The 12,768-nt window shown below is 40.7% G+C and overlaps 1 protein-coding gene across 1 annotated transcript; it reads left to right on the top strand.

The window, feature by feature from the left end:
• The first annotated feature begins 56 nt into the window (after window positions 1-56).
• LOC127005187 (39S ribosomal protein L21, mitochondrial-like) lies at window positions 57-12,288 on the top strand. The gene is made up of 5 exons (XM_050873877.1): window positions 57-218; window positions 2,875-3,075; window positions 5,404-5,567; window positions 8,485-8,641; window positions 12,010-12,288. The coding sequence occupies exons 1-5, from the start codon at window positions 167-169 to the stop codon at window positions 12,111-12,113; spliced, it is 678 nt and encodes a 225-aa protein (XP_050729834.1). The 5' UTR covers window positions 57-166; the 3' UTR covers window positions 12,114-12,288.
• Window positions 12,289-12,768: the final 480 nt, after the last annotated feature.

A 12,768-nucleotide genomic window follows, 5' to 3' on the forward strand; every position in this document is an offset into this window, starting at 1 on the left:
GGTCTCAGTATCTATGTAAGCCTCTCTCTCTCTCTCTCTGAATATCTTTGTAAATCTATGTAAACTCTCTCTCTCTCTCTCTCTCTCTCTCTCAGTACATAAGGCCCAAAACGCACACTCTTCCCTGGGACTCCCGCCCTTACCTACACACTCCGAGTCGGGCAAGATGGCGGCCTTCAGAGCGGCTGTACGAACCTTCACGAGACTCGGAAATTCAGGTAATACACTGTTCCTACGTGACCTGATGACCTCTTGATTGGACTGAGACGTGACCTGACCTTCGTGGCCCGTGAGCTCTGCCTGACATGACCCTGGTGACCTATGGGGTTAAATAGAGGTGTATGTGTATGTTTGTGTGTGTATGGGGGGGATGGAATGAACGCGGATATTGTTAGCTATTTTTATTACTATTATTATTGGTTGTAGAGTTAGTAGTAGTAGTCGCAGTAGTAGTAGTAGTAGTATATCATGAGCAGCATAAGACTATTTTCGCTGTCACCAACCTTCAGAATCGCACCCGTCATGCCGGCGGTTGACGCGAATTATTTTTTTCCTTATGTATTTTGATGTGTGCCAATCATCACTCATAACCATTTCCTTCACAAATTTCTCGTTTCTTTGATTTGGATGATAAGTATGATCAATTTATAGTTTAGTGATAGGTAATAGTGATGCTTTCTTGCTTGTCTTACTTGTCAGTAGTTCTGGTGGAATCACCACGGCCAACTTGAAAGTCCACCACCTCCACATTTTTATTCTTTCTTTTTGTACTGTAGTTGGTCAATTATACAGTTTGATACTGCACCCCGTGGGCATGGGTTGTGTGGAATAGGAGGCTCGTCCGGTATGTTTTTTAGGAAGTTGTCGAGCCTCCTTTTGAATGCATCTATTCAGTAGTGAATTTTGTCATGTCCCTGATTTCTCTTGGCAGGCTGTTGAAAAGCCTGGGACCAAAGTTGATGAAATGTTCGGCCTCAACTGTTTTTAGCCGTTGTGTCACTGAAGAGAGAGTTTTTCTGCAACATGTTCTGCCAAACCTGGGGTGTATCTGGCTCTTGATGGCTTCCTCTCCATGTGGGGATGGGCAGGGTACTAATTTTTCTAGTATCTTCCATGTGTATATGATACAATATCTCTCTCGCCTTCTTTGTAAGGAGTACTTTCCTAGTTTTTAGTCGGTCCCAATAACCCAGAGATGTACTGTCTATCTTTCTGGTGAACACCCTCTGTACCTGCTCCAGCTCCTGAATGTCTTTGATTTTGTAGGGGCACCACAGTTGACACACATTTTCCATTTTAGAGACCACTAGGGGCCTCCACAGTGGTAGCAGGTGCTGTGGATGTCTAGACAGGAAAGTGCGCAGAATCCATCCTGACATTTGTTTTGCTGTCTTTATGATCTTCTGTATATGCTCTGAGAAAGAGCAATCCTTACTCATCCACACTCCCAGGTCTTTGAGGGAGTCCTTCTCTTCGATGATGTCTTCCCCTGCAGTGTAGATGTTGTCCTGCAGGGCTTATCACTTCCGTAGCGTATGAGCTCGACTTTTTCATTATTAAACTTCATGATGTTAGTTGATGACCAGATCAGGTATATATTTTTTCCAAGTCCCTTTGTAGATTATTTACATCTTCCCCTGTGCAAATGGTGTTGGAGATCTTGGTGTCGTCTGCGAATGATGTTACCCTTGAGTATGTGACCTCCTCGTTTATGTCTTCTATCATGATTAGAAATAGGAGAGGTCCAAGTACAGATCCATGTGGTACGCCACCCAATACTCCTGAGCTGCTGGATTCAACTCCTTCCACAATGACCTTTTGCTTTCTTCCAGTAAGAAAGCTATGGACCCATGTAACAATCTTCCCTCCAATACCCATCTTTTTCAATTTATGGAGAACAACTCCATGATCCACCTTGTTAAATGCCTTTGCGAAGTCTAGGTATATCACATCGACATTCTTTCCATTTTTCACCTCCTCGAGAACATTTGTGTGGTGATCTAGAAGCTGAGAAAGGCAGGATCTCCCCTTCCTAAAACCATGTTGTCCAGAGTTGAGGAGATTTTTAGCTTCAAGGTGTTTTACTAATACTTTCCTAAGGACCCTCTCAAATGTTTTAATAATGTGGGATGTCAGGGTCACAGGTCTGTAATTTTTTATGAATTAGGATGGACTACATTGACATTGGACCGAGAGAGCTAGAAAATGATGGGAGAGGTCTTTGAGCTGCAGTGAACTATAGATCCCTAGCTCCTAGCCAAGTAAGGACACTGCTGACGGGCTGTTGGCGGGTGGGGGCGTCTGACGCCAATACTAGCCTAGCTTCAGAAAATGTTTATACATTACTTACCTCACTTGTTACACACACACACACAAAAAAAAAATTATTGACATAATTAGGTTAAGCAGTGATTTTACAACTCAAACATGATTTTCAAAACTAAATAGGGTAAAAAAATAATGACAATTCATGTTTATACAACTTTTTACTTATTATTGATGTGTGCAGCAATTATGGAATTAATTTTAAAATTGAACATTTTCTTGTGTGACGGATGAGTAAAGTAAAGAAATATTGTGTTGGGCAGGGGAGATGCCAGACACCCTGCCTGCCAGCGACATCAGCAACATCCAGACTTACTGAGCTTGGGATCCAGACACTGCTGGGAGGGAGCCAGCCTGAGTGAATGGACTGTAGTAATGAATGATGATGAAATCTTATTACAAAAGGTCTATCTTCAATATTTGTGTGCAAAAATACAAGCAAATTTGCAGGAAAAAGAAAACTAGAATATCGGTCATGTAAAATGACCAAAAAGAAAACTTCATGTTACCTCTTACAAAAGTATATAGAGCACATGACATTACCCACAGGTGTTGCTGAGTGTGTGGAGAAGCTGACAGGGCTGAGGCTGGCTGGGGTGGGGCAGGTTGGCGGAAACCTGCTGGCAAGCCACTCTCGGGGGCTCAGGACTCCTCCTGCTTCTACCTCTGCCCTACCCCACTCCAGATACCAGGCAGTCCAACAGGAGGTGGTGGTGGATGACACAGATGCCTTGAAGGAGTTTAGCCATGGTGAGAGAAAGAGAGAGAGCATGTGTGTGTGTGTGTGTATTTACCAAGTTGTAGTTTTACAGTGCTTGGGCTTACGCTCGTGTGGTCCTGTCTCCATACCTGTATTTATCCAGTTTTTCCTTAAAGTTGTGCACACTCTTCGCCAATACTACATCCTCGCTTAGTCTGTTCCAAACCTCTATGTTTCTTTGCAGGAAGCTATATTTCTTTATGTCTCTCAAGCATCTTCCTTTCCTCAATTTTTTACTGTGTCCTCGTGTGTTGCTGGTGTTTCTTCCTTCTCTTAGTAGTAACTCCTCATTGTCCACTTCTTCCATTTAATCAATAATTTATAAATTAGTATTAGGTCTCCCCTTTCTCTTCTTTGTTCCAGTGTTAGTAGGTCCATTTCCTGTAGCCTTTCTTCATATGATAATCCCTCCAGTTTTGGAACCATTTTTCATTGCCATTCCTTGTATTCTTTCTAGTTTTTTATGTGTTTTTTCTTATGGGGAGACCACACAGTTTCCTTATATTCCAATTTTGGTCTAATCATAGTGGTTATTATTTTTTTCATCATATCCTTATCCATGAAGTGGAATGCTAATCCTATATATCTTACCATTCTATACGTATTCCTGAATATCCTATTAACATGACTCTCAGACTGTTGATTATCCTGTATTGTCACTCCCAGATCTCTTTCTTCTTGAACTTTTTTCAGTATTTCTCCATCTCCCACTCTATATGTCCCTTTTGGTTTCCTTTCACTCTTTCCCATTTCCATTACATGACATTTCTTCACATTGAACTCCATCTCCCATTTCATACTCCAGTCCCAAATCTTATTCAGGTCATCTTGCAGAATTTCACAGTCTTTACTGTCTCTTTTATGTCTCAGCAATTTCGCATCGTCTGCAAATAGGCTTATGTAACTGCTTACTTTCTCCGGCATATCATTTATATATACTCGGAAAAGTACTGGTGCCAATACCGATCCTTAGGTTACTCCACTATCTACAATTCTCCATTCCGATTTGCTGTCCTTTACCACTGTTCTCACCTCTCTTCCCCTTAAGTAACTTAACTAACTTTCCATCCAGTTTTTCATTTTCCCTTTCAATCCTCCTTTATTTTCCGGCTTCCATAGTAGTCTTGTGTGTGGAACTTTATCAAAAGCCTCCTTCAGATCCAAGTACAGGCAATCTACCCATCCGTTCCTCTCCTGTGTTATGTCTGTCACTCTTGAGTAAAAGCTCAGTAAGTTTGTTACACATGCGCACCCTTTTCTGTAATTATATTGCGTTCTTCTTGAAATTTTGTCCATTGTTTCTGTATCACTTTCTCGCATATTTTACAAACTATACTGGTCAATGATACTGGTCTGTAGTTCAGAGGTTCTTCCTTTTTCCCGCTTTTATATATAGGGACCACCTCAGCCCTCCGCCATTCCTTTGGTAATTTACCAGTTGATATTGAGCACTTTATAATATCATATACCGGTCCAACCAGCTGATTTCTGCATTCTTTCAATTTAAAACCTGAGACTCCATCCGGTCTTATTGCTTGCCTCTCTTCCAGCTCCTCCGTTATTTTATTATTGGCGTCACAGACACCGATCAACAGATTGTCCATCTTGTTGTTGTTGTTGTTCTCTTCAAGTTGTTTTCCTGGCTTGCCCATGCATTGTAGACATGATATTGTATAATAACATTTGTTAGCCCTGATGAACCCTACAACATGGCATTATAAACAAAGTCAGCTGGTTTTATTTTATTTATTTATTTATTATTATTATTTTTTTTTTACATCTTGGCCTGTGGCGCCGGTAGGCCTTCATAGTAGGGCCTAATGTAAGCATTTTCCATTTTAGACCCCTAGTTGCATAAAATAAATTGTTGGGTGTGTGTTGGAGGGTCATGCGACGCCGATCTAGCACAGTTTTTGTGCTATTAACACTTGTATATTTGCTCTTTATTTACTATGACTTCATCCATATGAACATATATCTTGTCATCTTGTGGTTCATTGAATTGTGATTCTTTTGTAAAAACTTGCTGGATCTCTTGTTTAGCAGCTCAGTCATGTCTTTAGGATCTTCAATTATCTTATTTCCATCTTTCAGTCTCTATTTTTTCCCTTGGTTTAATTTTTCCATTTATGAATCTATTAAACAGTTTAGGTTCTTCCTTGTGTGTGTGTGTGTGTGTGTGTAATTCACCATGGTCTGACCATGCAATAAACTCACGATTGCCAGTTAGTACCCTCCCCAATTGAGATGACTAAAGAACTAGTAAGAATAGAAGAAAAGCTTTAATGGTTTCTCTTGCCTTGGTCCTCCCCAAACAGAGGTGATAGGGAAAGTGGATGAGCAGGTGAGGGACGGGGCGGCAGGACGGCTGTTTGCAGCAGTGTACCTCCAGGGCAAGCAGCACCTAGTGACACCCGGCGACCTGGTGGTGGTGCAGACAGCCTTCCCGCCAAGCATAGGAGATGCCATACGCCTGGAGAAGGTGTGTGTGTTTTATGTTTTTACTGCCTGCCTCATACACACGTTTTTCACTTCATTCCAGTTTTTTTACGTGTTTTTAGTTAAAGAGGTTACGCCGATTTACCGGCGGTAAGCTGCCAGTCTGCCTGCTGTACACCGGCAATAAACCCCAGGTGCGCCGCCGGTCCTGGGAATATTGCCTATGTTGCTGGCGGTCAGGCCCGGATTGGCTAACCGGGAGTGATCAGGGACGATCGGGACCGTGACTGGGAATGTGTGCCCTAAAGATGTGGAGGCAGTGCAGTGAACATGTTTCCTGGTTCAAAAATAATTCATTTTGTAAGTTAAGTTACTGCAATTGACCACGATTTTGGGTACAAGTTTGCCTCACTCTCAAGGGAAAGGGGATCGAATTTGGGGGTGAAAAATTGACCCATATGTGAAAGTGAGTTAAGGCCACTGAAAAATTAAGTGATGTTCTTGCAACAATTTCCAGGAATTTGAAGGCAATATGCATGGCTTTTAAGGGGAGGCTACAGTTGTTACTTAGGAGGTGACATTCATTCTTTTCAGAATCTCATTAATTTTGGTATGTTTACGTCTTTGTACCTTACATATAAAATCCTCAAGTATCATTGAGGGAGGTACGATTAATATTTAGAGAGAAAAAAAATATTACACGGCGAAAATTCCAATAAATGACACTAACATTCTTCACAAAATCCCAACTATTTTTCAACCTACTGTTTTGAAAATAAGCCTGAAGATGACAGATATATATAGCTTTTGTTTCATCTTGGCAATTTTAGTTATCACATTTCATATGCAAAAAATAAGATGAAGTTTGGTGACATTTTTTTGTTAGCAAAAAAAATTACTGGGAGCTGCTTTTATATTTTTAAAAATGGCTCACAATGAAAAGTTTTCCCTTTCTTCTTTCCAATGATACCTTTTCCCTTTCTTCTTTCCAATGATACCTTTATATTTACAGTCACTTAAAAAACAACAGAGAAATTGCACTCCAAATGTCATAAACTTTAGTTTTGAGATATGAGCAATTTTGTCGGATGTTTTTAGGCTTAGTGTTGCATATTTTTAAAGGAATGAATGAAAGGAATGACACTGAATAGAAATGAACACATGCACTCAAGAATATGGTATGCCCAAAGCCCTGCAGTGCATCAAAGAGAATGGTGGACATCACGACAGCAACAGCAATTTGCAACTTCAGCGTCAACTAAGTAGATAGTGATTTAGCTGAATCTCTTGGACTTGAGACTACATCGTCCATGTAGAAATATCTCACAGAGAAGGACATATCTATGGATGCTCCTTGGGACGGGGAAGATGAGGAACAATAAGATCCAGCGAGAATTAGAGTAGGCTGCAGCAAGATTCTGAAGGAAAACTTTTTTCTCACATGTAAATTTTTTGTTGAATAATTAGTTTTCATGCTTTTTTTTTTTTGTCAGTAATTTATCTGATTATCCAAGATTTCTTTTTTGATAAAGAAAAAAAATCCATGGAAAGAGAATCTGTAAAGCATTATTACTTTTTATTTTTTCTTGGACAAAAAAATAATATATTTGGCAAAACTAATGGCTGAGATTTACTTGCAAATGATTATTTTAATCCGTGATAGTTTTAAATTTATTATATGTTTTCTGATTTAGGAGCAGATAGCAATGAAAGTTATACTAAAAATTATGTAGTTTTTAGTTATTTTTTCTTAATTTTTTTATATATATCATCCTGAAAATTTCTACATACGTAAGTAGGTATCATCGTTATTACCCAGAAAAATTTCATATAAATTGATGCATAATTTAATTTTTGACCAAAAATCTGATGTCGATGGGTTTCAGTATTTTGGCTCTGTCATTGTCAGAGGAAGTGAAGCTTCAAGAACCCACCTGGACACCACAACCTACAGTGGGGCCTCATGAATAGTGTCTTTTAACAAGCGATTACAAGCCTAGTGTTAAGAACAAAAACAGTCCTGAGTTTCATAACTAATGGCCAAAGCCGTGGAACTAGTGAAAATGTTCCCATTGGCTGGGAGGACTGTGTAAACAAGTGTCAAGATGGACCGAGGAGTTATTGCACCAGGGGTTGCGTGGGAAGGCTGGGCATAAGACCTGCAATCAGTTGACCTATCAGCCATGCATCATTGTACAATGTTATTCAGCAAAGCTAAAATGTTTTGCCAAGATGGTGACATTCATCTTTGCTGCATCTTCTTACCGTCTACAGCATCAGTAATAGGAGATGCCACCTCCCTCCACTATAAAACCAATGAGGGATACACGTGGCATGACGGATATCCAGTTCAACTACGGTCTATGTGTGCAACACTTTTGGTGGTATCTGGTAACCCCAGCGGTGTTCCTCAAGTCTGTAGGGTACATGATACACGAGTCAGTGGCTCCCAGGCCTTTGTATGGGGAGCTAATTTGCCGCTATTTACAACCTGCAACCTCAGATAACTATATGTTAAATTACAATGAGGTGCTTGTCCAGCATCTTATGATAGACATGTTCTACAAGTCATGAAACAACCAACAAAACATCTTAGAAAAATTGGGGAAGGTCAGCATGTTATTTATTTATTAATATTTTTTTAAAAGATATAGCACTTGAAAATGGGGAGTGTCATTGACGCTGGTGCATGTCTTCGACATTGGCAAATACGATACCTCCTCTTCCATCTCTTGCTGGGTTTCTCTTGGTTTCCACTGTTGTTCTTTATCTCAAGCTTACTTTAGCTTTTTTTCATGTTTATCAGGATCTAGAATGTGGCAATCAGTCTTGTTTGTGTCACTGTCCTTTCTTAGTTCTGAGAAAGATTTACTGTAATCATCTATCATCCTTCATATTTTTAAGCTAATTCTTGATCTCCTTCTTTAACTTAAAAGTGAAAGTTTGTTTGCATGTTACAGGTGATGGCGGTGGGGGCGAGGGACTTCACACTGTTTGGGCGGCCTCTGCTTGGCAAGGACTTGGTGCGGGTGGAGGCGACGGTGATAGAGAAGACGCTCTCTCACTGCCGTGTTTACTTCTACTACCGCCGCCGTAAGAACACCCGCAGGACGAAGTGTAAGTATGGCAATCAGGTTGGGTGATATGGAGGACTGACTAGGGTATCTAGCTTTGGGTACACCACATCACGGTAAGGGTATGTTAGGTGCAGTAAGGTAAGGCAAGTAGGTTGGATTAACTTGACTTTGCATAATGAAAAGTTAGATTGGATGCAAATAGAGCAGTAGTCAGTCAGTTAGATTTATTATTATGTTGAAAATGACTTGTAGATATATTTCCTTCTACAACAACAACTAGATCATCCACAGCATCCCAAACAACAGTCCAAGGATAAAGTCTTTGGTTGTAATGGCTTCTCTAAAATAGGATGCATACACCATGATAGTTATAGTAAAATTGTTGCCTGAAATTTGCTATTACATTGTAAATGGGGGCAGTTCCATTTATATTGGACTCACTAGATGTCGTACATATGATTGATTTTGAGTAATACAGTGCTACCTTTGGCTTTGGCACTATAACTGACAATGGTACCTTGAAAAAATGAAGACCTTAAATACAGTTTCTGCACAAGTAACCACAAATCATGGAACTGTAATGATAGATGCTCCTAAATGTGTAAGTTGTGTGAATTCCACATTAGTTTCTTGAGTCATCTATCCACTTTGCAGCTAGCAGGGGCTGTCTATTATGATGTCCCCCAGCAAGTTTTGTCTACTTGATGTATGTTCCTTGTGCAGTAAAATACATCATATCAGAGAGATCAGGGATGAGTTCGACCTTTACATAGTATGAATAACAAAAACTTGGTTGTTTTAGTTGGAATGGGCACGATTGAGGCTGCATTGTTGAAAAGGTACCGTATTTCCTGCCTTATAAGACACACCGGCGTATAAGACGCACCTATAATTTGGCAAGATATATTTAGAGAAAAAAAACCTCCACATTTTCCCTGAACTTAATGTGTATGCAGTATTACATTTGGCCACCTTACTTACAATTATTATGACTATGATACCGTATGTTGCTTTGTGCCCTTCTCTGTGTTCAAAGTGTTCCACTGTTGATTGAAGAGTTACAGTGCTCTTACCCTGAGCAGCTGTGACTTTGAAATGGTAAACAAAAGGGTTGGTTGGTAGATTCACTCACTGCGCAGTGTGCAGGCAGTAACTTTCTCTGAGCTACTGAGGGAACTAATCACACGAGGATGCTACGTTCGATGGGCAATCTTGGTCTTGATCTTGACTTTCAGGGACCGTATACATACTTTCAAGTAGAAATTGATGTTGATTAATTTCTTTCAATCATATTATGTTTTAATAGTTATTTTTACAGTGAGAAACAAAAATGCATTTACACTAAACACTTTAGTCATCCACGGATATCCATTCTTTCGAACATGTATCACAGAAAATGTCAGCTGATCGGGCCGCTGCACAGCAGAAATACTTCCAGACTAATCCGCCCAAGTCCGCCCTACGATCGCCGAACAGTCATGTCAGGCAGCACCCTGGTCCACCAATATTGTTCCCAAGTAATAGTCGCTTTAACCATCACCGCTAAGGTACCCGGCACATTGGTGACTGGTGCTCCGTGGCGGTGTTGTGTTTCGTGTTCACGCTGTGCCACGTGCGCCGCACGTCTTCTTCTTCTTGTGACCTGTACGGTTTTATTGCTGCACGTTTCCTCCTCCTCTCTTCTGCTCTGACCACTCAGCCAGCATCCAGTTACTTGACAGGTCTGAGGAACATTGGGAAGCCCCCCTGCCCCACCAAGTACACCCACATCTTTTTTGCAGGGTGTGTAAGGGTAGTGCAGACAAGACGCTGGCTCATTGACCCAGGCCCAAGGTTAACCCCCAGGGTGCCAAGCATTTTTCACAAAAAAATTTTCCCCTGGTGCCAAGCAAATTTGGATTTTTTTTTTTTTGGCAGAAAAGTGTTTAGAATGATTAGACAACACATAATTGATACATTTTGTTACTCACCTCTTATCATTTCCGTGATTTTTAGACGCCGGAAATTTCTGATACTTGGAGTGTTACATCCCACAGACTTATTCGCCCCACGGAACTCGCTGAGCATACTTCGCAGATCCGTAGAAGGTTGTTAATGGTACTAAGAGTTGCCTTGAGGGAGACATTGGAGAATATATATTTATAGTGGTTGCCATGATACATGACTGCTTGGCCCATACTGCCCCCTGGTGCTTCGTTTGACCGAAATCGCTGAAGTTAGGGTTGATTGAAGATCTGGGCAGTGTGTGGGTAATTTTCCACCTCTCAGCAATGGTTTGAAAAATGAGCATGTTTCGGTGGGACTCGAACCTAGGTCAACGGGCTCACCACGCCTGTACGCTTACCCCTTGGCCACTGCCTCCCCAGATTAAGCAAGGGTGGTCTCCTGGCCGGACCAGACCTGTCAAAAGTACTGGATGCCATATATAAGTTTAAAATTCACTCTCCCATGCCCCCACCCACCATGGAGCCCTATAAGCCCGACAGCCTCAGGGGTAGCAAGAGACAATACACAGCCACCACCTGACTAGTGGTGGCCACTTGGCTCACACGTGGTCACACAGACTAGTCAATCAACCTCTCTAAACCAAGAGAGGCCACTTGTCTGGGCCAGAATAAGGCACCAAAGTGGTGTATTACTCGCCGCGACATACAACTGCAACATCGCTCAACCTCCAGGACTCATGTTGTCCAGCCTTACTTGGATGCTGCACACACCAAACATGCGAGAAAGCTGAAGTAAAGGGCATACCAACCCACCCTGTGTTTGGTATGCTCAGTAGAGAGAAGAATTATTCAGGAAGAGGGTTCTAGAGAAGAAACCGCTTGGGGTGGTTAAGTGTGCAGCATAACTCATCCAGATAGGCCTGCCCCTACCTAAGGGACATGAAAATAAGCTGAAGAAACGATTTGGAAAGGATAAAGAAGCTTGACTTTCTCAATAGAATCAGTGATACTTGTAGTAGTCTGAATGCACAGATAAAATGAAGAGCTATGATTAAATTTAAAATATAGTTGGATAAAAGCAGATATGGAGAAAGAACATGAGCTTAGCTCAAATCCTGTATACTTCAGACGGGTAAATACACCCACACCCACACAAATCAATAGTGAGAGTTTGCTTGTCGATACCAGACCCTCACTGTGACTGTTTTCTGTTTGTCTGCTTGTCTTTATGTTGACATTTCAGCCAACCAGTTTTTGCATCATTATGGTCACAACCTAGCTCTCCAAATTTTAAAAGATGCAATTGATTCTATTCATCCCATTGTAGGATTCCATTGCAGCATTACTCTAGCTAGTAAACCATTATTATTATTTTTTTATTTATTATTATTATTATTATTATTACTGCTACTTTTGCTACATAGATATGCATGCATACTTACTCATTCCTGTTCCCCCACAGTTAACCGGACAACACACACGCTCCTGAGGATCAACCGCATCGAAATTACACATGGCATCAATGAGGTGCCCGAGACAACAGGTGTTGAGGGCAGGGTGTTGTAGCGACAGATGTGAAATCTTGTAAATAGTGTTACCTTTGCTACTACTACTTCTGCTCTTTCTGTGAATTTTGAAAGTCTTGTACAAATATTTCCTGTTTCCTCTACTCTTACATCTGTTGTTATATGTATGTATTAGAATATTACAGCAATAAAGATTCAAAATACTGACCAACAAGTTACTTCTATGAATTCAGAAGTCATTTTTGACATTATCATCCTTCATATTTCTATATAAACCTTAATACTTTTTTCATCCATCACTCGTCTTGGATGAGTTGAGATTCAGACCTTAGGAACAGAGGAAGCAGATTGTCCAGTGAAATGACCCACACTGCCATTATATACATATATACATTATATATGAAAAACTCTCCTGCCATTGTTACAGTCACGGAAACACTGAGAATGGCATGGAGGAGTTGTGTGGCAGCCTACGAGTCATGCTGACCCATAAAACCCCACACAAACTTCAGAATTACAGTGGAAAAAAGGCAGACTGGAAAAAAATAAATAAATAAATAAAAAATACCTTCAGCATATACCGAGCAGGGGTAACTTCTGGCATTTTTTAAGTGAAAAAGGAGCGCGATATACGCCACAAAATATGGTAATACATACACACTGTCAAGCATTAAGAAAAACTGACCACAACTACA

The sequence above is a fragment of the Eriocheir sinensis genome, chromosome 29, assembly GCF_024679095.1.
Source record: "Eriocheir sinensis breed Jianghai 21 chromosome 29, ASM2467909v1, whole genome shotgun sequence".
NCBI lineage: Eukaryota > Metazoa > Arthropoda > Malacostraca > Decapoda > Varunidae > Eriocheir > Eriocheir sinensis.